General features: G+C 42.1%; 1 protein-coding gene across 1 annotated transcript; it reads right to left on the reverse strand.

Moving 5' to 3' along the window:
* Positions 1-1,045: 1,045 nt before the first annotated feature.
* On the reverse strand, positions 1,046-22,334 carry F7 (coagulation factor VII). Its single transcript, XM_066592928.1, has 8 exons — positions 22,247-22,334; positions 19,616-19,779; positions 14,984-15,008; positions 14,760-14,873; positions 13,538-13,675; positions 13,236-13,336; positions 10,336-10,465; positions 1,046-2,753 (listed from the first exon to the last, which is right to left on the reverse strand). The coding sequence occupies exons 1-8, from the start codon at positions 22,314-22,316 to the stop codon at positions 2,194-2,196; spliced, it is 1,302 nt and encodes a 433-aa protein (XP_066449025.1). The 5' UTR covers positions 22,317-22,334; the 3' UTR covers positions 1,046-2,193.
* Between the last annotated feature and the right edge of the window lie 5,078 nt (positions 22,335-27,412).

Raw genomic sequence — 27,412 nt, forward strand, 5'->3', positions numbered from 1 at the left:
AGCTAACCCACCAAGTCTGGGGATGTAAGTTTTCGGCCTCTTTCACACAGCCTACAAAATCATCGCTACAATGTGAAGCCCATGGTTTCCAATGAGTTCTTTCACATAAGCGGTGTTTTGCAGCGAGATTTTGTAGCCCGTGCGAAAGAGACCGAAAACTCACCTTCCACACCGTTCCCCCGGGGACAGTGCTGAAACCAGCTGCTGCAGTGCATTAAGTGGCGCGCTAAGTAGTGCTTCCATCCTAAGTGTAGAATGAGAGGACTACTTGGTGCGCTGTTCAAAATGCTGACACCTAGGGAATGGTGGGGAAGGTAATTATAAAACGTACATCTCCATATTTGGCGGGTTAGCTACTTTGAGACCATAAGCTTAGCTTCTAGGTTTCTAGGAGTCTCTTTAATAACAAATATATCTAACTACAAAAGCTATTGGTTCTTTTTTTAATTTTTTGCACAAGGGGTAAAAGATGTTATACAGCAAAATCTACCTGCTGTGATGAAAAGTTTTTTTAAAACCTGTTCAGTCATTTAATAACCCGACTAAATGATAACATTGCAAGTGAAATATACATGTTTTTTTTTAACAAAGACATTGACTGTATTTAAAAGAAATGACAAAAGGGAAACAAAAACAAAACAAAAATGTATTTGAAATGACATTTAAATAGATTTTACATTATTGTACATTGTAGTATAATAGACACATTCAATGTTTATGGAACATTCAGGTTAGAGGGACTAAATATCGCAGGCTGTTAAAATATTGTACATATCAGCAGTTTGGTATTAGTGTATCTTGATACCACCAGGAAGCTAGGGGTTAGACAGGGGGAACGCCCCTCTCACACCCCCAGCTCCCCATAGGCTGACGTCGCAAAGGTCCTACCAGCACAGTGTGCATTCATTGTCGCCTGCCGTGGATGGTTAGGGTTAGGGATGATGTTCCTTTTAGGCTTACATTATTAGCTGTAAATAATTACATGTTACAACATGGAAATATTAGCAAGTTATAATGTAAGCCTAAAAGGAACATCATCCCTAACCCTAACCGTCCACGGCAGGTGACAATGAAAAGACTGGAATGCAGCTATACATCTACCAGTGCCGTGAATAGGCAGCTGCTGTCATGCAGGACACAAGGGAGTTCCGGGGATCTGCGGAGAGGAGCCGTGACGGCAGCTGTGATGTCTGCTCTCAGCAGGGAGGAGAAGAAAGCGATGCCTGGAACAGCCGGTAACAGCAACTGCTGCAGTGGGGAGCGGAGGCTGAGGGACTACAAAGCAGCAGAGCTTAGTGGCGGACACCCAAGTGCAGCAGCTGGGATTACAGCAAAGTTCATCCACAGGTAGGTGTTTTAGGAGGTGGGAGGGGAGATGCATCGTCAGAGCCTTCTCTGCAGCCAATGAGCTTCTGGGGGCGTTACTAGGCACTCTGTCCTGTCTCCACCAGGACTTCCTGGTGGCGTCAAGATACACTAATACCCAGCAGTTTTGCATATCAGGTGCCTAAACTTAAAGGGGCTTTGTGACTTTATGAAAACCCCTAGCATAAAGCTGCCAATGGCTAGAAATAAAATACAGATATGAACACACCTTTTAAATATCACAATATTCCTTCTCTGGCAGATTGGTTAACCTCTAATGATCTTGGTTTACTAGGCTACCAGGATGATATTTCGTCCTTGACTATAACAGCCAATTACTGACCACAGCAGGGATGCCACTACTGTGGCCACTGACTTGCTGCCATGGTCATGTGATGAGTACAACCCATCGTCTCTATGATCCTTTAAACAAAGACCAGTGGGGAGAATAGAACTATTAGCACAGGGGCGGGATTGGGGGATCCTGAAAGATGACTAGGTGCCTACTTTTTTTAATTTTATCCATATATTGCTTATACTGGGGATTTATAAAAGAAGAAAACAACAACTTGTAAACCCCCATTTAATACAGGATTTTTTTTCTGCCTTTGGTATATATTTTCTCCTGAGTAAATAGGATGGAGAAAGTTTCACTAGAATCTCTCTGCAGTGCAGCCTACGGCTTTGGATCCATAACTTCAAGCAATCACACAGTATCTCGGCATAAAAGTAAGATGTTGAAAACTGCTTTCAGATTTTTAATGTACATTAATGAGCCACTTTTATTCTCTTCGGCTAGGTCTCTCTTAATGCTAATGATGTAAATTATTAACTGGAATTTTGCTTCATTTTTCCTGTTAACCAATCTGTATATCGAGATACTCTTGTATACACACCATATGAATCTACTCTGGCACATCCCAAGCCCCAGCTGACAACACCAGTGAGATAATAGGTTTCTTTGTATTTTGTGGCATAAGGACCCCCACTGTCACCCTTACAAGAATCCTTGCTACCATCAGTAAAGCCGGCACAAAACATATTGACACTAATATTCAACTTTGACTTTTCTATGCATTCTTGATTTGTCACTCGAGGCAGAATTGCCCTCCTGAGTGTGTCAGGAGTGGCTCCACCTTCTAGAAGTCGACCCCAACCGCTGACAACAGAGAAGGAGCCTTGGTGCAGAAGTTCCTTTCGAGCAAACTGGATCTCAGGCAGACATAAGGGAACGATATAATCCGTATAGTTTACTGTGCTGTTCAGTCGGAGGAGAGCGATGTCATTTTCGTTGTGTGTTTTAAAGCCAACAAACTTTTCATGAATTATGATTTGAACAACTTTGCGCTCTTGTTCAGTTCCTTCATATTCACTAATCTTATGATCCCCTGTAGGATTAAATAACATAATCACCATTATGATCATCATCTAAATTGCAGCCTGTATATTGAAGAAGTAATTAAGTTACACATCAACATATTTATTTGTAAAAATGTCTTCTTTTCCTTCATTTCTGTCTCACCAGGTGAAGCCACAACTACGGTTTCTGTGAAAGTGCAGAAGAGCAAGTTTGGATCAAGTAGAAGCTGCAGGGAGGTATACTATGCATGCATATGCCGCAGGTGAATATTACCTATGGCCTCTGCTTTTATAGATGACATAGGGCACAGGTAATACCTTTCCCAAGCGTATTGAAAGGGAATCTGCCATATATGTTATACTTTCCTCGCTGAGGTCAGAATACAGTAGTGACAGACATGCTTATACCAGCGGTCAGCCACTTATGGGGTAATGTGCAGTGGTCTTTAAGAACTTACAGCTTGTTTCTGCAGTTGCCAGCAAAATAGGAGTCCAGTTTATTAATGAGATGCTGCTAGCCCGACTCACCCTCTAGGTCAATCAGGGTGAATGGGTAAGGCTATCAGTGCCTCATAAATATACTGTGTAAGGGTGCCTTCACACTTGCGATCGCGATTTTGCTGTGTTTTTTTTAACGTGAATGTCAATAGGACTTTCTAATGTTAAAAGCGCATCGCACAAAAATCGCAAACTTGCCATTTTTGTGGGATGCATTTTTAACATTAGAACGTCCTACTGACATTTGCGGTAAAAAAAACCCCGCTGCTATATTGAGATCGCAAGTGTGAACGCCCCCTAAGAGAGAAATAAAGCTGGTGTCGCCCAATATTATGAGGGGTTTCAGTGGGAGTTGTAACTCCTGTGTCAGAACTACCGTGTTTCCCCAAAAATAAGACAGTGTCTTATATTAATTTTTGTTCAAAAAGGTTTAACTTTTTTACATGTATAGCTGCCTGGACACTATTTAAATTGACTTTTTAAATTAAGTGTTAGCAGGGCTTAATTTTGGAGTAGGGCTTATATTTCAAGCATCCTCAAAAAGCCTGAAAAATCATTTTGCATCCTCAAAAATTCTGGAAAATTGTGCTATGTCTTTTTTTTTAGGGTATGTCTTATTTTCAGGGAAACTGGGTACAATGTAAAATGCAAGAAAAAACAACATAGCATGCACCGTCCCCTGACGAAGACATAGACGTAGTGTTTCCTACACAGCAGCTGTAGGCAATGGCTTTGCTTTGGTCTGTGGATCTTTGTTCCCATGTTTGGGTTAACATTAGGTGTTCTTTTGAATTAGATCACCTGGATGTCACGGCCATAGCGCTGCAGAGGAGATGACTGATCCCTGGGATTCTGTAAGGGGAGGATTATTAATGCCTTCACCTCAGTAGTGTTATATTATATCTCCCTGATGAACTACTTAAAGGGGACACACTTTGAAGTGGAGCAGATTTAAAGCTAGAAGGCGGAATAATGTCTACTATTGTTAAAGATTGGAGCTGAGTGGTCTGGTATACTGCCGATCAAAAGTCTTTGGACACCGTGAGCATTCAGAATTTCGGAATGAATACTAACAATTAAAGTGCAAGGGCACTGTCTCACTAAAAGATAATATAACTGTATGTTAAGCCACTCTCACACATGCACTTTTTACCACGATTACCACAGCGTTTTGAACGCCGTGTTAATCATGGTAGATTGCTTCCATTGCTTTCAATGGGCCCTCACAGACCTGCGCTCGAATGTGGTATTTTGTAACGCTGCATTTTTTGAGCGCTGTGTGCTCTATTTTGCTGCATTTGTGCTTTTTAATGCAATGAAGGGGTGCGTTTCGAAACCGCAGCAAAAATGGCTGTAAAATTGCAGTGTTTTGTGTGAGAGTGGCCTTAGTGAACAGCTACATATCCCAAGTGTAACCTCCTAAAAGTAAGCATATACAACACTGATCAATTTACATCCCGCTCAGCGCTGTGTTGTGGTCTGTGCATTTGCAAATATATCTGCTGTGTTTCTAGTGTGTTATCGGAACTGTAGCAGTTTGGAATCAACTGTAGAAATGTGAGGGATGAGTATATAATAACAAAGAGTCGAGGTAATTATCGTTATTATTGATATCCTGTGGTCATTAGGAACGAACTTGGTCATAAGGATTTGTAGTTGGTAAATCGCATGTTAGGAGCAACTGTTCTATCTAACAGTTCATTTAACAAAGTATAGTTAGGCTGAACTTCACTTAATAAGAGGGAGTTAGGAAACTAAAGAGTTAAGGTTTTAGGCACCGTCGTAAATCAGTTAGTGACAGGCCCCTGAGTGAGGAAGTAAGGGAAAAAAAGGAGGGGGCTTCTTCCTGCTCATTTTCTATTGTGCAGTTGTTTATGATAAAACCATGTTAGAAGATGGAAATAAAGAGTAGTATGGAGGGAGTATGGAGTGAGACAGTGAGCCATTCAGTTGGAGGTGCGAGAGAGGACCCAAGATGGAACTGGAGGAAACTAACAGCCATGTAAAGACTCAGTTTCTTCTCCTCCTCTGACATGCTGTAATTAGAGACTCGTTATGTAAACTTTCAAGCAATCCTGTATGCAGCAGCCCATAAATCATCTGGATGGATGTTGAGAAACTGGTTGTTTGCCCAAACCTGATGTCCATTCAAGCCAGCCCTGCTTTCTACCGGACAGCAATGCAGCTGCAGATCTTCAGACAAGTAAAGAATCTTCATAGAAGTTTATGAGTACTAAAGAACACTTAAGCACAGTGTTTCAAGAATGGCAAAACTGTTAGTGGGGTTTATAAAAGGTATTTTCTTGTCAGTTCTTTCCATATAGCTCTTCCTTAGCTAAGGTGCTGCCCCCTCAAAGTTTGTGTATCAGTGTATAAAGTGTTAAACAGTATATATGCAAGTTGTATATGCAATTTATGGAGCGTAAGAATAATGCAGACAATCACAAGCCTGAAAGAAAACACATACGTGTGTTAGTCTTATTTCGCTACCAAGTGCTCTTAATTCAGGCACTGGCATCACGATCACCTAATTCCATTAGTTGTCCAGATCCTGTTGTATACCTTCAATGGTGCACAAGATTACAAAGAGTGTGCTGCACTCATTGCCACCATGACACGGCTCAGCCACAATTTAGAAACCGCTCAGAGTGCAGGCCTCTTCCCGCTTGTTACCCATTGCAAGATTTGTTGTCACGAACAGGATCGACATTTCAGTTACGTTTTTGCACAATTTAAAAATTTAAAGGGCCAGCGTCCCTATTTTCAGAAATCGCTCAAGTGGGATAAAATTCAACCCTCTTTACTCTAGAGCCTAGAAAAGCCCTCTATCACCTTGAAGATGTCAGAAACAGAGGAACAAGCAATCTCCAGTGGCCCAAGTTTCACAACCACCACTCCTGTTACTTCATATATAGCTATGATGCTTCTAAGTCTACCCTATTACCCGGGTGCCCCTTGGTTACCCCGCTACAAAGGAGAATTACACAGACTGAGAGAGTTCCGCAGCAAGATGGTCACTATGTTCAAACTGTATCCCCTAGCCGCAGAGCAGCAGGTATAAATACTGATAGGACAGTTAGAGGGAGCAGCCACAAGAGAAGTTAAAACCTGGCCTAAGTCTCAGAAAAGAACTGTAGAGTAGATATTTGAGAGACTCCAAAATATTTTTGAAACCTGTACTGCTTAAGAAGTGAAAAAGCGTTTTGTTTTTTTTTAATAGGAAGCAGCGCTCAGGAGAACCCCTTCGGGACTATGCCCTATCTTTTCAGGAAGGAATGAATTGAAAGCCATAATTCATGCTCATCCCCAAGAAGCTGGCACTGCTGACAAAATGCTACGGGAGCAATTTATTGAAGGGGTGATCTCTGAAGACCTCTGGAGGCAATTGAGAATGTTGGCAGTCCAATCCGCAGATAGTAGTTTCCTAGATTTCAAAGAGTTAGCCATTAGGGTGATGCGTAAAGAACCAATAGCTACAGAAATAGAGACTGCTGACACCTGGGGGGATCTACTTGGAAAAGTCATATCCCTACGATGCACCAAAACGTGAATTTCGTTCCAGACCACTCACAATGGAATCTAAGAAGAATGAAGTTCCACAAATGGAAACAATACAAAAAACAACTGGCGGACATGGCGCAGGGTGTGGCGACTCTGTGAATGGATGGGGGAATTGGAGAGGCATGTTTCTGGTTCCGTCATCTGGAATCACTTGGAAGCCCCACGTCCGTATTCTCATGAGCCTTCCGAGCCTCCTGCTGAAACATTCCAAAGAGATGGGACCAACTCTCCCTGCAGAAACACAAATTATTTCTGTACGCATTGCAGACGTACAGGACACGCCTTCATAGAATGCCCAAGTTTAAAAGGTCGTCCCCCAGGTCTATGGACCGCTGTCTGGGAGGAAAGAAAGTAGGTCCTGCTCAGAATAACCCACATTGGATGTCCAAGTATGTTGGCCACTGTCTTGAAATCCTGCTAACAGTAGAAGGCGCACCCATTTCAGCACTCTTAGGCACTGGTTCTCAAGTGACTACAATACGAAAGGCACTCTTTGAGCGATACTGGGACCCAGCGGTTCTTATGCAACCCCCAGAACACTTCTTGGATCTTATCGCTATGAATGGCAAACCTGTACCAGTAGTAGAATATTGGGAACCCACTATCCTCGCAGAACAGACCGAGCTAGTACAGCAAGGTGTACTGGTGATTGATGGAGCAGAGAGAACTGCTCTGTCCACGATCCTGGGAATGAATGTGCTCAGAAATTGTTCTGGAGAAATGCTCGAAACTGTACAGAATCAAGTCTCCTCTGCTTCCCAAGCCTTACAAAGGGTGATGAAGAAGACTATTAAGATTCTTTCTGCCCAGCAGAAATTCACAAAGCCCAGAGGAAGAGTGGGAAGAGCAAGGATCAAAGGCGTAAGACCTGTTATCATACCGCCCAGAACAGAGGGCTGTTGTGGTGCCAGACCAGACCTGGTTTACAAGGAGAAGACTACCAGGCTCTTATTGAATCTATAAACTGAAGAGCACCCTTTTCTGATAGCGGCAAAAAGTTTGGCAACTGTTTCCGCGGGTGGAGTGCCTGTTAGGGTCCTCAATACAGGTGACACTCTAAAGAAATACTGTGCTGTAGCTCAAGTGTCCTTACTCCAGCAAGAGGATTTGCTAGACTCTGACCGTCTTACACTTAAACAAGCCTCTCAGCAGACAGAGAAGGTATTTTCTTCCACTGAAGCATCCTGGTGGTCTAACCTTCATGTGGGCACTTCTGAAGCCCCCAAGAAACAACGACAAGGAGTACTTGATGTAGCTCGCCAAAACCACATAGCCTTAATCAAGCATGCCACAGACTTCAGACAAGTGTAAAACATCACTCACACTATCCCCACGAATGGTCATCCTACCATCAAAGAGAGATATCGTCCTCTGAACCCTTCTTCGTATCAGACTGTGAAAGGCATGATTTAAGATATGAAAGACACTAATGTGATCAGTGGTAGCTATAGTCCATGGACGGCTCCCTTAGTCTTAGTTAAGAAAAAGGAAGGAGGAATCAGATTTTGCGAAGACTACTGTAAGCTCAACATCACCCATAAAGATGCATATCCGCTACCTCGAATCGAAGAAACCCTTACCGCTCTGGGCTCTTCTGCTTATTTTTCCACTCCTGATCTTACCAGCGGGTATTGGCAGGTTCCAATGGCAGAACTAGATCGTGAGAAGACTGCATTCACTACACCTATGGGTCTTATTGAGTTCAATTGCATGCCTTTTGGTCTTTGTAATGCTCCAGGAACATTTCAGAGACTTATGGAAAGATGTCTGGGGCATAAGAATTTTGAAACCGTTCTGCTGTACTTAGATGATGTCATCGTCTGCTCCAAAACTTACGAAGAACACCTGGAACATTTGGATGAGATGTTCAAGATAGTGATCAAGCACAAATTGAAAGTAAAACCTTCCAAGTGTCATTTCCTGCAGAAACAAGTTCGCTATCTGAGACATATAGTTCGTGCAGAAGAAGGTAACCCTGATCCTGAAAAGATAGAAGCAGTTTATCACACCCTTAACCCTTAAGGCCTCCTTCCCACGAACGGATTTCCGAACCTAATAGCTCAGGGTACACAGTGCGGAATTCCACCGCGGAATTCCGCACCGTGAAATCTCCCGTCCTCACCCGCGGCATGCTCTATTTGCCGCGGGTGTACGCGCTTACGGCTTCCATTGTAGTCAATGGAAGCGGTCCGTTCACGCTATCTCCCACTTTCCTGCCTACCGCCGCCGCGTCATGTGACGCAGTGGGCGTGTCATGTGACGCGGCGGCGGTGGGCGGGGAAGCGTCATGCGGGAGCGAAAACGCCGGATCCGCTGGTAAGTATAGGGGCTCTGGGGGGCGCCGTGACGGGCTTCGCCGCGGAATATTCTGCGGCGGAGCCCGTCATGCTCGTGTGCAGCCGGCCTAAAGGTCAACATCTGCGTGAAGTTTGCATGTTCTCCCTGTGTTTCAATGGCTTTCCTCCCACACTTCAAAAACATACAGAGAAGTGAATATAGATTGTGAGCCCTGATGAGAACAGAATCTAATATTAAGTGATGTAAAGTGTTACGTAAATATACATGCGCTAAATACAGGTGATTGCTATGTTTTCACCCTCAAGTGTTTGTGATATCCAAAGACTTTTGACTTGCATTGTATATGTTATGCTGGCTCACATGTTTAATACAAAAAGTTGAAATATATATTTATTTGAAGCAACAACTGGTTTGCTCTCTATGGCATGGATATATGTATTCTTTATCAGTCTGAAATAAGTGATGGAAATTAATAATGTGGTAATTATACATCTGACACTCTGATATTACTTTATTGTCTCTATGCGTAATGGCCGTCATTACCGCTATCTAGGGCAATCAAGGTAAGGTTTCGGTACAGGGCCGGCCCTTTACAGGGTGACAACCCAGTTTAGGTATGAGAGTGAGTAATAGAGTGCAACAGAGTAATTTTAGGCTACTTTTTGGATATACAAATATATTATTCAGAGTATGTCTCTATCACTCCCCTTTTACTTGCTGTGGACAAATTGTCCTTATAACCATTTGCATTTGCTGTCCATCAAGAAAATCTTTCTTTCTACAGGCCTATATTTGTTTTACATTTGTTGTTGCTCGATAAAATATACTTTTCAGCAATTAGAGGTTTTTAAATGATTGATAATAAAAGTTATATTTTGTTTCTACCTGCAGGCGGTGATAGCACCATGACACTGATATGTTTTTACCATTATTAAATATTAATTATGACTGCCATTACTCTACTGTTCGGGTTCTTTTGGTGTACATTTATACACATACAATTTCACCTAATCCAGTTTCAGGCCAGTCTCACATGGGCGTATTCTGATTGCACGTTATGCGCCACACGCGATGCCAATAGCTCATTGATTTGTATTGGGCTGCTCACACCTGTGATTTTATTCATGCCCAGATTACTCATGCAAAAAAAATACACTATCTTGGCGTGTATTACATGTTCATATATGCCAAGATAGCGTATGGGGATTGGTGGCACACTAGATTCTTCAGCTTGTGTGTTCGTTTTATACTTACCGAGTACAACTGTTAGTTTGTTTACTAGACCAGGTTTTACACAATGTGCAGCAGTGACTACCCAGTTTGGTGCAATTAACGTTCCACCGCAGATCGTTAAGGATGTTCTGTCTACTAAGACCAATCTAGCCTGTAAATATATTTAATAAAAAATGTAATTAGTATTGCACTGGACCGTTATTCATTATTACTATTTTAACTAAATTTAATTCAGGTCAGAAAAATGAATCCAAAGTCCCAAGTAATTTAGAAATAGTTGCAGTGTGATAGAACAGGGCTTTTCAATCTTTTTTTCAGTAGGGTCTCACCAGCCAAATCATGTTCAGACCTGGGACTTGCCACTTGTGCTTGAAGTACGTGCGGAAATAAAAAACAAAAAACTGTGCTCATTTTAACATGTATTTGTCTCCTGAACACAGTAGCACCCTAAAATCAGCACAAAAGCATTCCATCATGTTGCTAAATCATAGACTAGTTCAGACATAGAAAGGCCTGTGCAGCTAGCGATCGCTTCCATGAAAACTGCCCCAATAGCGGCAGTGCAACAGTAACTAGGGTGCATCTTACTTGTGAGACCTGCCTCGTAGTTGGAGAACTGTACAAAATTTGTATTCGGTGCAGAGACCCGTGAAGCAGTTTTGCACTTTCTATATTGTTACCACAAATTTTTGTTCCTTGCTTTCTATTACAGATGAATGATATATGAGGGGTTACTGATAAGTCTTTGGCTTTACCCAAAAAGAAACGAGATAGGAAGATGAAACTTTACATTTATTCCACATACTCTCCACTGATGTCAACACACTTCTTACATCGGTATTCCAAGTTCTGTAAGCCTTGGAAAAGGGAGGATTTCGGTTGTGCCTCAAACCAGTCATCCGTAGCAGCCATGGCATCAGAAATGGTGTGAACTTTGGTACCGTTGAGGTGGTTTTTTTTAGGTTTGGAAACAGATGATAGTCGGAGGGAGCTAGATCTGGTGAATAAGGTGGGTGGTCAACCAGCCTCCGCACACACTGCACAAGCGACCAGCTTTGCCGTGGTCGCTTGTGCAGGGTGTGCAGGGGCGTTGTCCTGCAGGAACAAGGTTCCTTTGGACAGCTTGCCGCACCTTTTGGCCTTCAGAGCTGCCTTCAATTGGTCCAAAAGTTCAATGTAATACCTTGCATTGGTGGTGGAACCATTTTGAAGGTAGTCCACTAGCAACACACCCTCCTTCTCCCAGAACACAGACACCATCACCTTAGTGGCTGATTTTTGCACCCTGAACTTCTTTGGGTGAGGAGAACCACTGTGCCTCCACTCTTTTGACTGCTCCTTGGTTTCAGGGTCATACAAATAAATCCAGGTCTCATCCATAGTGACCAGTCGATGCAGGAAGTTCTTATCAGTCCGAAAACGCTGACAAATGGACCAGGAAGTTTTCACTTGCATGCTTTTCTGGTCTGCTATCAAACATTTGGGGACCCACTTTGCAGATAGCTTCTTCATGTTCAAATGTTAATGACACAAACACGTTCACCAGAAATCCCCATGATGTCTGCTATTTCTTTAGCTGAAATTCACCGATTCTCCAGTATGAGGTTGTGCACAGCATCAACAATCTCCGGAACAACAACCTCTCTCGGTTGTCCAGGACGTTTCTCCTCATTGGTGCTGAAGTGGCCCGTTTTAAATTTGGCAACACAGTTCTTAACTGTAGAATATGAAGGGCATTGATCCCTCAATGTCTGCAACATATCACCATGAATATCCTTCGCGGACTTTCCTTGCATAAACAAGAATTTCATCACTCCTCTGCTCTCATTTGCTGTGAATATCGCCTTAGACTCCGCCATTTTGTTTTCCTGCGTGCCTAGATCACTGTTGCCATAAGCTACAAACACAAAATTTTGAAAACATATATTAGACACATAAGGCTTGCATGTGATGTAACATTCGTTACCAGAGATACAAAAAAAAAACAACACAAAGCCAAAGACTTATCAGCACCCCCTCGTAAAGATAAAAGATAAACAAGTAGTCAGAAATCATATGGAGATCCAGACAGTAAGAAAATGGCCTCTTTTAACCCAAGTCATATTTCAAAGCACTTCAAAAGGCTGTGCATTGGCTGATTGGCTGAAATAAGTAGCACTAGAGAGACAGTTTTCTTCCTTTGAGGAGGAGAGCTATAGAAATTGGAGGGAACCATGATGTCTGATGTTACTAATACAAAAAATCAAGAATACAATTGAAGGGCTCAGCACAAGTGCAGGATATCCCAATCCTTGCCAAAATGGGATTTTATTGGTAATGTATCATCCATGAAAATTTTCACATGGTATTATGCAAAACATTTCCTTCAGATACATGTACTACATGAATACTTATTTAAAAAAACTTTTGCTGGTAATTTTTTCAAAAACAGTCCATGTTGGAAACGTGCTAGTCTTGTACTAAGCAACCTCCATTTTTGCTATAAAAAATTCTCCTGGCTGATTCCTTTTTCCTCTAGATAAAGTAAGGCTATAGCCAACCTGTCATGTCTTCCTTCCCTGCAGCTTACGCATTGCCTATCACATGTGTACTGCTACAGAGGGCAGAGTCTCCTGTGCCTTAGGGCGCTTGTGGTTTCTCAACAATTGTCAGGCGTACATTAGTACTGTTACAGCTTGTTCATAGTGCTAATTGCCAGGCAGCATTTGCCCTCATAAGTGCCACCCACAATTCTGAAAGATCGAGCTAACTTTCGCTTCTCCTATTAAGATGGTGAACAGAAAACTGAATTATTAGCTTCTAAAAAGAAAGCATTTACTTGGGGTGAAAATGGAGCAATGCTATTATGATGAGGGGGAATGAGCAGTGGGTCTCATTTCATCTGGGCTATTAACAACTTTTACACCCAATGTTCATAATACCTGCCATGGACACTCTCCTTTTGGGCACTCTTCACCTCCAACAATTCGACCTTTTGAGAATTCCTTTTTAAACACTGGTATCTGTCCGCATGGATATTCCACTGTTAAACAAGCATTGGAAACATATTAAATCAAATTTAGAAGACACATACAATTGTTTTTATTACTCATATTATATAGAATATATTGTCCTGGGAGATCATCAGTACACTCAATGGTTTTCCAGAATGGTTTGCCAATTCATTCACCCTCCCTAATAAAATCCTAGTTATGCCTAATATTGAACATACTCTTATACTGACCTGTAGGAATGCATGATGTGCCATCTTTCCCTAGAGCATAGCCTTCCATACACGAACAGCGTCGTATTGTGGGGGTGTCATGACATAATTGCTCACATTCTCCATTCTCATATTCACACTTTAGTGTATCATTTACATCTGTAAAAAAGTGCAAAATGTTATCCTAACTCAATGCACCAACTCCATTATATACTATCCTGAGAGATGCCTGAGAGCTAAACAATTATTTGGCCAAGAGTTAACTCCTGTTTAAAGCTAGATTTACCCCTCCCAAGCTGAGTCGCATGCTTATTGAGCAGAGGATTGGCCTCCTCAACATGCAGGTCTTGGTACTCTTTCTGACATTTGAGTGTGTAGAACAAGTTACTACCTTGGATTTATGATTTGTGCCTCAATGTGTTGGTGGGTCAAGATTTCGAAAAACAAATTCAATTGAACACCACTGTCTGTCCAAAAGTTAACTTCATACAGCATGATCGCAACAACATGGTGTGGACCCACGTGAGTAGAGATTGTGAAAGATTGGTAACCACTGTGATAGGAACCACGGTGATGGGACCAGCCACTACTTCTAGGGGAAATGCCTCAAAATCATGACTTCAATTTCAGGAAATAAAAAAGTCAATTAGTGACATAAAAAAAGTGAAAGACACAATATGGAAAGAGGACAAAGAATGAGGATCCCTAGAGACAAAAGAGCAGTTGGACGAAGGCTACAAGCCTCTGTCAGGGGTTTTGTCAAACTTCTGTCCTTTGCATACCAAGAATAGTGTAGAATATAGCCCAGTTCTTGCCATCAAAATGAGAAAAACCACGAGAGAACCACGATGGCTTCAATAGTCAATGGGATCTGTCAGTCATGGCTTGGATCTGTCATATACAGATCTGGCAGATTATTATGGTTTCTGTTGTATGCAGAAGTCATCACATCAATGTGAATGAAGTCTAATTTACTGTTTAACCCTTTGCAATCCAATTTTGGATTCAGGGTTTCTTAGGGATCTTCCTCTTTCTACCATTATACAATGGCGCCATCTGCTGGCTAAAGCCAGTACTGTGGTATGTGACATGCAGGAGAGGCCCCCGACAACAGAGCGGCCAGTAATATACAGTAAGAATACCCTGCCGGACGTCTTCCAACATTGGAGCTGTACAGCCTTCAATCAGAATGTCTTTAAATGTCAGACAGTGGATAGGAAAGGGTTAATAACAAACAACTTACTTGTTTCACAGTTTCTGCCCTCATAGCCCTCAGGACAATCACACACATATGACTGATAATCATCATTGCACGTTCCACCATTATTACAAGGATTGGAAAGGCACTGGTCTTCATCTATGAAGAAGTTAGTTTTAATAATAGTATCATATTAATAATAGTATCAATAATAAGTAGTGATTTTCATTTTTTTAAACATCTATCAATGAGCATGGCTTACAACATACCTGAGTATGTCCTCCAAAATTCTCTCTGTGAAGCAAAAAGAGAATCTCACATTAGCCACTCTTAAATAATCATAATTTACGCTACAGCTCATTAATATCAATACACAACTCAAATTGTCAATTTGGGGGGGGATGAACAAAATAATGAACTGCAGTGTATGTACCCCAATTATACTGACTTTGCTAAACATTCTACATTAAGGACATTACACATTTGTCTATAGGGTTGTTAAGCCCAGTTCACACTACATTTTTGCATTCTTTTGAAAAATATATATTTTTAAGATTAGAAAAAAGGTACATTTAAACATAATGCAATACTGTGATTATTCTGTGTATTGTTACAAAAAATTAAATCAGTCCTGTTATTAAACAGCAGAAGAAAAGCTTCCACATTATTTGTGTGTCTTGTTGCATCCTGTTTTATTTGTAAGAATTACTGCCTTTCAACAAGATGCAGAAGGGTGCTTGTGAACCTAGCCTGTAATTCAGGTGATTTAGCAGGTAGTACCTCATTCTGTATATTTATATACTTTATACATGGTGGTCCAGGGTGGTTATGGGTTATTATCTTACTCCCTAGAGGTTTAGAGGAGGTGTGCACAATCTTTCCTGGTCTGAGGGCAACAATGTTAGCTTGTACAATTCCCAATGGCCACAATAAAACTTAAAGGGGTTTTCTGGGACTGAAAAAAACAATCTAAAGGGGAGGGAATGGGCTAAAGTAAAAAAAAAAGCAAAAAACAAAATGTAGTGTTCCAGAATAACATCCTGGTCCCCTCCATAATTGTCATACATGTCTGTCTTATGTGGATGCACTGTGCAAAGCTGTCATGTCTATTTTTCTGGATGAGTGTTGCACAGGTGCAGCGTCTGAAGGGTTAACTCCGTTAAAATCATTGCCTATTTGCTGAATGTATCTATCTGTGTCATGTGGTACAAGTGAGGAGATAAATGGGGGTGTATGTGAGCAGGAAGGAGGTTGATGATCTTCCATCTCACAATGCTGTTGGAGGACCCACAGTGATGCAGGGAAGCACCTTCAGCTTCCCTGTATCGAAAATGGAAAAGAAGGAGAGGCTCCCTAGTAGGAGCTGAGGATCTTCCCTCTTCCCCAATCAGTTGGAGAAACCGCAGGGGTGCAGAGAGACGTCCCTGGTTTCTTTGCATCTAATATGGAGGAGATGGAGAGACTGCCTTACCATATGTGAAGTGCATGGGAGTGAGTGAGCCTAAGTGTTTTTCCTAAAAGTCCTATTACCAAAGAGCCATTGTAAGTAACGTCTTCTTCTAGTGACTATAGTTTCCTCTAACAAGACCAGTGCAGAAGTCTACCAAACCTCTGAAAATAATCTTAAATCTGTTTATAATCCCTATGTGGCCGTCTGAAGTCTGGATCACCGTAGAGTGGTACACCTTTAACTGACACGCACGCATACTAAAGTCTATGAGAGCAGGGTGATAATTACTGCCATTCTTGGGCCATTGACTTTCATGTTAAGTTGTTTGAATAATACTAATTTCCCTGCACCGTAGAGTCTGCCTGCTGAAGTTTGTTGTACCATGTTTAAAAGTCACTAGTAAAGTTTTACCGGGCCTCAATCGTTCCTGAGGACCTGAGATACAATACTAGCCCATGTTATTTTATCCGTTATGCATGCTGGTGTGTGGAACGGTGGCGTCACGAACTGACAACTACTACCCCTTTCATCCTGAGGACTACTGGCCCTATCCTCTGCTGCGGTAACTCCTTCTGGGACCAGGAGTTGGTAAGTGCCACCGTAACAGGTCCATGCACTACACCCTCCCAACTCCAGCCGTATGCTTGGATAGAGAGTCACATTTTCCTGCAGCATCCTGCACCACTCGGGTGTTGCAAAAAGAAGAGACACACTCATGGGTCAGATGCTCCCACCCCCGCCTCCCTCTATGATCGTGGAAGAAGCTGCATTAATTGTACATGTGATTGCTCAGCCAATCACAGCTTCAGTAGTGATATTTTCATTAATGACCACTGAAACTAGCTGAGTGGCAACATGTACAATGAACGACACATGAACACTGCAGCTTCTTCCAGGATTGGAACTGTAGGGACTGTGGCTGGACCTATGACCAGTGAATATAGCTTATTTTAAATTTAACCTATTTTCTTTAAACTTTTTTTTACTGTCAGAAAATCTCTTTAAAGTGATATTTCCAGTTGAGAAATTTAAAGTTTGCATATATGCATAGCCACTTTTCCATCACATCCTCCTTTGTCTGGTATATCACATATATCAGATATTTATTGCATATTCTATGTATATATCGCAATTATGTCCAAATTTTCATGATTGCGGGCCACACAGAATGGTATTAAAGGCTGCAGGTTGTAGATCCCTCATCTTGATTTTAATTATTCCCGCACGCACGGGAAGAAACCGCATCATGCTCCATTTTCCTGCAGGTTCCGCAGCAATGGCTTCCATTGAAGTCAGTAGAAGCCATCTCCGCAACGGCACACCTGCAGCTGTCACTATGGACGTATTCTGGATCTGCGGGAAAGCAGGGGATTCAAAAACAAAGAAGCGAGCTTGGCGCTTGCGCCGGGCGCGTCGCCGGGCGCTCACGGACGCGCCCGCCCTGCTGAAGAAAGAAGATCTGGCCAGCTCTGAGGAGATCCCTGCTGGACCCGGAGAGATAAGAAACATTCTTTTCCTCTCCATGACCGCGGCCATGCATGGATAGCAATGCAGAATTTAGCAGTGCTATGTGTGCGTGCAAGTGGACATAAGGCCTTAGAATAGTGAAAAGGTTTATATCTAAGGTGTAAAATTCATTGTACAGACCAAAACTCAATTATTCCGATAAATAGTTTTCTTTATTGTATAGTGCAGCGTCCCGTAGGGAGACCCCACACACCTGACATACGTGGGGAGCTGGAATGGTAAAGTGTTGGCAGGTCAAGGTGGCGCTTACTAGGCTCCTTCCCGGAGGGACACACGCAGCCAAGGCCAGAGTATCACTGCACGCCGCCTAGGGCACCACTAGGATAGGAAATGCCCAGTTTACTGGAGAACAGGGAAGAAATTGTCACGGGTGACGCCACTGTTTCTACACACACCGGTATGACCCTCGGCGGATAATAAATTCAGCCACAGACAGTTCTTAGTACCACGGATCTTTAGGAACGGTTAGAGCCTGGCATAAACTTTACTTGAAACTGTAAAACAGATAATTCAATTAAAAAACAAGGCAGTTCAATTGTAGACTTCACAGTGCTGGAAAATGACTAGATTTCAGAACGTAGTACCTCCACATGGCTTTCATAAGCTCAAAGATGCATGTGTGTGAACAGAGATTACTATCTTTCAGTACCTCCACCGCAACTTTGAGACATGTGGGTGTGACAATTAAAAGGTGTACCTCTACGTGGTGATCCAGACTTCAGACGGTCTCGTAGGAAAATCAGAAGATTAGATAGTACCTCTGCACTGGCCTTGAAAGAAAGTTATTACTCACAGATGCTCTCTCCATTTGGGGCTCACTCTATTTACATCCAGCTCACAAGCAGCACGGGAAATCTCTCCTTCTCTGCCATCTTCACCACAGGAAGGCTGAAGGTGCCTCCATGTGGCTCTGTGTTAGGTAAAACTCAGGTGGCAGACAAGATGGAAGACCCCTTTTCCCGCTTTCAAGCCCTAACATTTATACCGCCTCTCATACCCTGTAACCTGACATACTTGATACATTTACATGCAGGCTTTGGATTTTATTAAACATTAACCCCTCAAGCGCGGCAGCTGTGCAACATACATACTGGAAATGACAAGACAGCTTTGCACAGTGCATCCACATAGGACAAACATGTATCACATTTATGGAGGGGACCAGGATGAAGTACTGGGTCACTACAATAGGTCTATGTACTAGTCCGTATACTTATCTTTTTACAGTTAAATTCCGACCAAACTTTACCTGTTGCTTACCAATAAAGAGACAGTTACCCATCAAATCTATCCCGTCTTCCAAATTGTCAGAGTGCTAGATTAATGCAAAATACTGTGGCAGTGCCCTCCCATGCACACAAGCACAAACCTTCTTTCACTATAGACAGCAGCAGACTCATTTAAAGTGCAATAAAATCTTCAAGTTTATCTCTTCATAAACAGGATAAAAGATGACCACGCAACGTTTCAACCTAATGTAGGTCTTTTGCAAGCATGAGACCTACATTAGGTTGAAACGTTGCGTGGTCATCTTTTACCCTGTTTATGGAGAAATAAACTTGAAGATTTTATTGCACTTTAAATGAGTCTACTGCTGTCTATAGTGAAAGAAGGTTTGGACATGGTGGGAATTGGAGTCCATTCCCATTACAGCGGTGCAGAGGGGGAAGCCTCCCCGTGGAAGGGTTTTACAGTTGTGGAGCTTCTGGTCTTCTGTTATATTATAATGCACACAAGCACAGTGAGCCCCAGCATTCCACCATCTTGGTCAAGTGCTGACAGCAACCCCTGTGACGCTAACTACTCTTTTTAACATTTCATATAATTTGACATAGTTTATAAGGAAATATCTGTCAGGTAACTAAAATGTAATTCTTTTTATTAATGGCCCATACAGTAAATTAAAAATGACAATCAGGATTACCGTACGTCTGTCATCCTTAAAGATTTCTCTGGCTTCTTCAAATGAACATTTTTCTTCAATGCACTCTCGTTCAAGGGAACCTGCTCTGAGCTCCTCAAAAAAACTGTTAGCTCTCTTTATCCGACTCTTCAACAGAGTATTGGCCTCTTTAGTCTGTAGAAAAACTATAAAAGACAATCTGGTGGGTTACCAGTCATACTCAACTATTTAGCTAAACATGGCCATACACACTGGGTAAAATTCAGCCAAATGTGTTGACTTTGGTGGAAAAGGCTGACGATTTAATGGGGGCCATCCCAACTGAATTTCAACATGCTGAATCCTTTGTTTCCACAGGAGATAAGATGCAGATGTGTCAGCAGCATATTGCCCTCTCTATTGAAATAAACCTACATACTTGGCCATATGGTGGAGTCAGGAGAAATAGCTATGTTAATATTAGTTTACCTTCTTATATATTCAGAATGTTCCATGTAATGAGACTTTCTACATAGATATATTATAATATTTTGCTTGCCTGTGACCAGCTCTATAATGTGCTCAACTGCAAATGGGATTGGAAAAATACATTCATAAAATATAAGTGTTTCAAATTATAGATCCATCTAAAAGGTTTGCAAAAATGTACATTGCCTTTAACATAAATGAGAATCTTGGGTTCCCATTCATACTCCATTCTGAACATCTGGACATGAGAACATGCCCAGACATAGAGGAGGAGGGAGACAATGGAGGCATCAAGTTAAGGACTGTGGACATAAAAACTAATTGACCAATTCCAAGAAGTGGTTGCTTATGCACATTACTAAACTCATCAATAATCAGGTATGACTCTGTCAACATTTATTGTTAATTAGAGTTGAGCGAACATACTCTGTCGAGCTTGATGCTCGTTCGAGTATTAGCGTACTCGATGGTGCTCGTTACTCGAACGAGCATCAAGCCGTGTTTGACCCCGACCCAGTTTTTGGCTCCACCCCGCTTTGACGTGCCCGTTTTGGCCCCTCCCCACCGCGACGCAGTGCGCGTCAATGGCAATTTTTTTGTCTGGCAGGCAGGAGAGATAAAAATGACATTCACTTTATTCTGTAGATCAGTAGGATTACAGTGATACCAAATTAATATATTTTAGTACTATTTAAAAATAAGAGACTCTTTTTTTCGAATTGTTTTTTGTCACTATCCACAAACTTTTTCACTTTTGTGTTGATGGGGTTGTATGTGGGTGTATTTTTTTTACTTTTTTTTTTTTTGTTATGGTTTTTTTTGTCCCACTAGCGGACCTGAATTTGTCAATATTGAATCACTTGTATGCTACACTGTATTGCAGTATATTAAGTCTTGCCTATGGCAAGGCTTCATAGGCTAGTTTTAAATGTAGACAGGCAGGGATTAATAGGCATCCGAAGATAGCAGCACTGGAGGCCTTCACAAGGCCTCTGTCTGCCATGTTGACCTTTAGGCACCCCATAATCACTGGAGAAGGGGGGGGGGTGAAGGTTTGCCCTACCTAAGAAATGGCTTAGATTCTATGGTCAGCATTGGCCATGGCATTTAAGTCGTTAAACTGCCTTGATGTTGCTGATTCTAGCCATTGTTGGCAGGTGTCAGCTATTGAGCATGCCTGGAACTACTGCGTATGGATCAGGCTTGACTCCTGAGCTGATGTGTGTATGTATATACATATATATATATATATATATATATAGCCTCTAGCATAGTTAGAATACTTAGACCGCTTTTCCAAAATATATTACACATGCATAAAGATTAGGTTTTGGCCACTGTATAAGTTGTTAAACCTGTGCGTCAACAAAGCTTTTCAGTACAACTGTATGCAAAAATCCCAAAATACAGCATATTGTTTTCCAATGGGTGTCAATGGCAGACATATGGATCTGTATAGGCATAGAGTTACATAGGTAGGGGAATATTTTAAAATGATCCTGTTCAATATAGCGCTGAAAGGAATGTGCGTCTACTGCAGCTTCATTTTCAGCAGTCTAAGATACTTTTTCAGCAGCTTCATTTTCAGCAGTCTAACAGGAGTACAATACGCGGCCACCAAAAAGTACAGTCGTGTGTGTAGAATTTATTGGGAATAACACACTATATTACTGACACTCCATATTATATCCAGTATTATTGTACATTCCAAAACTTGGGTCACTAATACCATATCAGACCGGTAATTGAGACAAACTCCAACAGCCTGGAATATTAACTCAATAGGTACCATACACTAAAATGGAAACTTTATTATCAGATATTACTACAGATATATTTTCTACTCTGATCCTTACATGATCACTCATATTCAATTATAACTGTAAATATAAGGTAATATAATATTATATATCTCACATCTGCTTTACATTCAAGATAGAATATTGAAGAAATTACATTGAAAATAAGTAGAATAAATTTACTGCAACCTAAGGCTTTCCATGACCTGGCACGCTGAGCTACTCTGCTTGTAGTATTCACCATGAATATCATTTGTATTTTACTTGCTTGCTTTCTCATTTACTTGACTGATTTCTAAACCCCTTAATATGCTATATTTACAGCGCCCTGGAAGGGGAAGGTGATATAATGCCAATTCTAACAATGTTACAATTTCTAACTTACCAGCAAATGTTAGGAGAGGCATAAACATCAAAATAATCCAGAAACATATTTTCTTTCCTTCTAACCCCATGGTGGGAGACCTTCCTATTCCAACTACTAGCAAGGGAGCATGGCTGGTCCAAAGTTCATTGTTTAAATATTTGGATATGGGGGTGGGGAAAGGCCTGAAAGGATTGGAGAGAAAGCCTGACAAATCATTGCTGGAGCGTCCAGGTTAGATAACATACTAGAGCTGCTGATCACATTGATAGTAAAAAAGAGCAAACTACAATATTTAAGTAATCGGCCAAAAATTTGGTATGAATGATTCATGGATGGCTTTGTATGCCAATTTCGTCCCTCATACCCAATAGTCTAATGCAGTTTTTAATACTTATATATTAGTGTTCTTTACTTATGATTCAGTGGTTTATTAAGAATTACCATGTGGCCCATTGGTAGGGGATCTAACCCTAAGACCTTATTTAGATGGCCGTGTCTTCTATCCCTGTGTTTTTGTGCATTTCACAGACAGCACACAGAACCCATCATAGCCTATGGGGCTGTACACTCAAGCACTTTTTTCACATAGATTGATATGCATCACATAACATATATGGGAAGAGGACATGCAGAGTCCACTATACCCGCATTTCCAACAACAAACAGACGGCTGCCTGTCCGATGCGAGTTCCGTAGAGATTCTTGGGTGCAACTTACATAAGGTTGCCTGAATGAGGCCTTATTAATAATAATAATAATATTCTCAGTGAATAGCAGATTATTAAACAATACCATGTTGTAGATCATGTATAATACAACTATAATGGTACTGTACAGTGGTATAACATCTTGGGTAATTAATGACTAAAAGGGTTTCTGCCTGTTAAATATTAGACAAAGGGAACCTGAGTAACCACTGTAAGGCTAAGGTCACATGGGACGGAATTCCAGCGGATTTCTCGCGGAATGGCCGCACCAAAAAAACGCTGGAAAAACGCGGCTTAGAAACCTGCGGCCTTTAGCCACAGGTTTTGGAGCAGTTTCGCTGTCAGCATTCCACTGCAGATTTCTTTCCCTATAGAGAGGCCGCCCCGGAAAAGAGAAAAGAATTGACATGCTGCGGAATTGAATGTCCATAAGCACCCCAACTTGGATGGGAGTCCAGGGGCGTCATCCCTATCGGACTCTTTGCCTTTTCAGGCCACCAGTCGGCAGCACCTTCCTATGCTGCGCTGGCCCTCTCTCTCTCTGCATACCACAGGAGTTCTTTTTCAATTGCAGTCTGGCTCTCCCAAACACGCACACACCTCTCCCAGGTGTTGAGGTTCGGGGCGTCACCTTGTCAACCTCTGGCCTTCTTGGTCTGCACCAGACCCTGGTCTAGCAGCCCTCCCAGCTCCACTGAGCTGTCTCTCTCCCCCCAGGTCTTTGGCAGGAACCGGCTTTTATCTGGTTCCTGCTCTACCCCTTGGTTAACCCTTGCACCAGAAGTCCTGTCTCTGGCCCTCTACAGGCCCTTCTGTGTACTGCACTGTTACAGTACGTACATTCACAGTTAGAGGATTTTAGATTTTTATAGATTTATTTAGCACTGCAGATTTTACTGGCTTTTGCATCACAATCCACATCAAAATCGGTAGCATTTGGTGCAGATTTTGACACAAATCTGCAGGAGATTTCATCTTTTCACAGTCTGGTACAGATTTTGATGTGGATTTTCCATTGCTGTTATGAAGAACTAAAATAATTGCAGTGTCCTGAAGGTGAAACACTGAACAAATAATATTGGCATGCAAGTGTAGGATGGGATGTAAGCACCTCAGTCCAACGCTGGCCGAGAAACAAGAAGAGGTATTATTATTTCTAGAGATGAGCGAGTATACTCGCTAAGGCACATTACTCGGCTAAGGCACTAGTCGCTCGAGTAATGTGCCTTAGCGAGTATACTCGCTCATCTCTAATTATTTCATAGCTTTGTCGCACTATTGGTGGCATTTAATGTGAGTACTAGATTTTCAGTGGACACATAATTACACTTATTTACGTGAGAAACGTTTGATGGCCCTTACAGATGGTACTATTGATGGTAGTTATTGATGGGGCACAGTTGATGGCATATATTTTCAGGAAGAATTATATCAGGCACTTGTTTTTCAAGGGCACAGTATGTGGCAAAGTTATATTCAAGGGGTACAGTGTGCTGAAGCATTATATTCAGGGACAGAGCTTGTGGCAGTATGAAGAGTCTATCTTACTATACAAGGTGAGGATATGCAAAGTGAGAAGCCGAACATAAACCCTAAGAGATGGGTGTATTTGTGTGCACATATCTTAAAAAGTTTATATATAATATATTTAGAACATTGTAATTGTTGTAGTTGAGCATTAATTCAAGTGTAATTGTCTGCCGCATGGCACTCCGCTGCACCCTGCACATATATCATTGCTAGATAAGTCAGGAACCCGTTGTTCAAGCTCTGAATCCCAAACCCTGACTGTTGCATTTTAGATAATTAGCCATACTGAAGAAAAAAAAACATTTGACTTTAATATATACTGGCAAATATGCTCCCAAATTCTATAAAGATAAAAGCTAACATTTTATCATAATGGAAACAGATCCGAGCACAAAATGTCTGTAAAACGCTAATTGAATGCTTCCATCTGCAAAATGAAATAGTTATTGATGGGACTGGGCTTAGGATATGAAGAAAGATAAAAGTAATTCTTTACATCCAAAATCTAGGAGTTCAACTTGAAAACCAGGATTAAGCATTAGCCACTTGTCTACTGTATTTTATGCAAGGTGTGTTGAACATTTTACAGGCGTAATCACATCCTTTGTTTGTTGTACTTCCACCCCCCAAGAGGCTAAGCCTTCATCTACCACCTTCTCACCTCTGCTGTCAGTCCCTTTTTCTTAGAAGAGTTCCCTGATGATCCGCTGATGACTGGTTCACTGGTGATCAGCTGTAATCTTTATGGGAAACTAACAAGTTTTAACTCCTCCAGTAGCACCAAAAAGATGGAGCCAAAATGACACTCTACATGGCCTAGCATGCCCCAAGACACTTTGCTGCCACCACTGACCGTTTCTGACAGGTAGGGCAGGCATCTCGGTTTCCATTAATCGACACACAAATAACACAGGTTATGGACTGCTTGAAGTCAAAGGGGTCTACCCGGCACCGTTAGGTTCCGTACAGAGATCAGACAGTTCAGCCATGGGGATTCCTCTTTCCTGCTTCCCAAACAGAGCAGGAAAGCAGAATCGCCAGCGCAAATGTGAATCCACCCTTACAGATGACATGAGAGGTCAATCCGCTGATCACCTCATTAGCCCATCTCCGCTGCCTCAACCTGCCAGGATAATCAGCATTACCGTGCTTGCTGCTCTTCTTGTACAAGCTGGATGGTGAAGTCAAAGTAATATTGCTGCAAAACAAGACTCCAGCGTAGCAATTGCCATTATCTCCTGCAACCTGATACAGCTAGCTGAGAGGATTGCGATCCATCAATATGGTGAAATTGCACCCATAGAGATATGGCTGCAGCTTCTGCAGGGCCCACACAATGGCCAAGGACTCTCTCTACCATGGCTTATGTCACCACTCTGGGCAGGATCTTGCGGCTGAGATACCCAGAGTTTATTTGGCTGGGAACATCAGACAGGCTTGGTGAAGTCTGGGGCTTGCAGAACCAGAGCACAAGAAAGAGCAGTCTTGAAAGATGCCAAGGACTGCTCACACTACCTGAGGCAGTTTCTTCCTGGTCAGGTCAGTGGGGGGCTTGGCTAGGGCACTGTAGTTGGTATGAACTTACAGTAGTACCCAGTGGCACACAAGCAGGGCATCACTTGCTTCTTGGCATTGGGTGTGGGCCAGGCCAGGATGGCATCCACTTTATTGGGCTCTGACTTCAGAACCCCCCCTTTCTTCCCCCTTGACTCGATGTCCTAGGTACTGCAAGTACTGCGGGCCGATCTGGCCCTTTCTAGGCCTGACAGTCAGGCATGCATTCTGAATCTGCTTGAGCACCCACAGCAGGTGCTTTAGGTGTTCCTCTCAAGCGGGGCTGAAGATACTAATATCATCCAGGTAAGTGACCACAAACTCTTCAAGCAACTAATCCACAAACTATTGGTTAGTGTTCGGAGCATTTCTCAAACAGAAGGGCATGACCCTGGACTCGTAGAGTCCAAATGGGGTGATGAAAGCAGACCTCTTCTGTGCTTCCTTGGTCACAGGTATCTGCCAATACCCCCGACTCAGATCTATGATGGTGATATACTAGACACTGCCCAGCTGGTGTAATAGCGCATCGATGTGGGGCATCACATACCGTGATGGCACTCAACCGTCCTTCTTGGGTATCAGGACTACAAGGAAGACCCATGCTCTCGGGGACTTCTAGATGATGCCCAGACAATACATCTTGTTGATTTCCTGCTTCATATCTGACTGCACATCAAGGGAAACTCGGTAGGTGGGCTGCCTAATGGGGGTTGTCCCCATTGTTCCTATAGTGAACTATTAATTGAGTCCTTCCCAGTTTCTCAGTGAAGGTTTATAGGAAAGAGAGCAGGGCCTCCTGCAGCTGGGACCACTGGTGCTCAAAGAGCTGAAGGTTGAAATCTGCATCCTTAATTAATCCGCCTGCCAGGGCTGTGGCTAGAACTATCACACATGATATGCGACAAATGATTACTATTTTACTATGATTAGTTTCTCAGGTATGATTCTGTGGGTTCCTGGGGTCGCACAGTGACGGAGTGAATGCACTGTGTCCGTGGTACACTCACAGTTTTGAAAACACAATTACTCTTGAGATAGGACCTTCAAATGACCCATAAGCCTCGTTATTGATTTTTTCTTTGCTCAGTGGAGGGAAATTGCCATCAGCATGTCTCGATAACGCGTATTGGAGACAAGATTTGAGACAATGATGGAGGGATATGAACAAATAACATCCTTATGTAACATGGTAATTTTGCTTTCATTACAACAAAGGGTTTTTTTGGGATCAAAGGCCCTTCTGGTACAGATGTGAAAGGCAGTTAAATGAATATTGATGAGCTCTGCTTGGCAGGAAATACACTTAACTATCTACCCAGATCCACTCAACTTTCCAAAAGACCAGAAAGGTGGCAGATTGACACTGCACGATGAATATGTTGAACACTTT

The sequence above is a fragment of the Eleutherodactylus coqui genome, chromosome 1 (assembly GCF_035609145.1).
Source record: "Eleutherodactylus coqui strain aEleCoq1 chromosome 1, aEleCoq1.hap1, whole genome shotgun sequence".
NCBI classification, from domain to species: Eukaryota; Metazoa; Chordata; class Amphibia; order Anura; family Eleutherodactylidae; genus Eleutherodactylus; species Eleutherodactylus coqui.

Bases quoted from the DNA above. Each gene is read 5' to 3' on its own strand.
- F7 (XM_066592928.1), bottom strand. From the start codon at position 22,316: ATGGGGTTAGAAGGAAAGAAAATATGTTTCTGGATTATTTTGATGTTT. The intron at 15,009-19,615 runs GTAATCCTGATT...TTTGCTTCACAG, and splicing joins TTAAGGATGACAGACGTACG to AGAGAATTTTGGAGGACATA. The intron at 13,337-13,537 runs GTCAGTATAAGA...CTTGTTTAACAG, and splicing joins CACATCATGCATTCCTACAG to TGGAATATCCATGCGGACAG.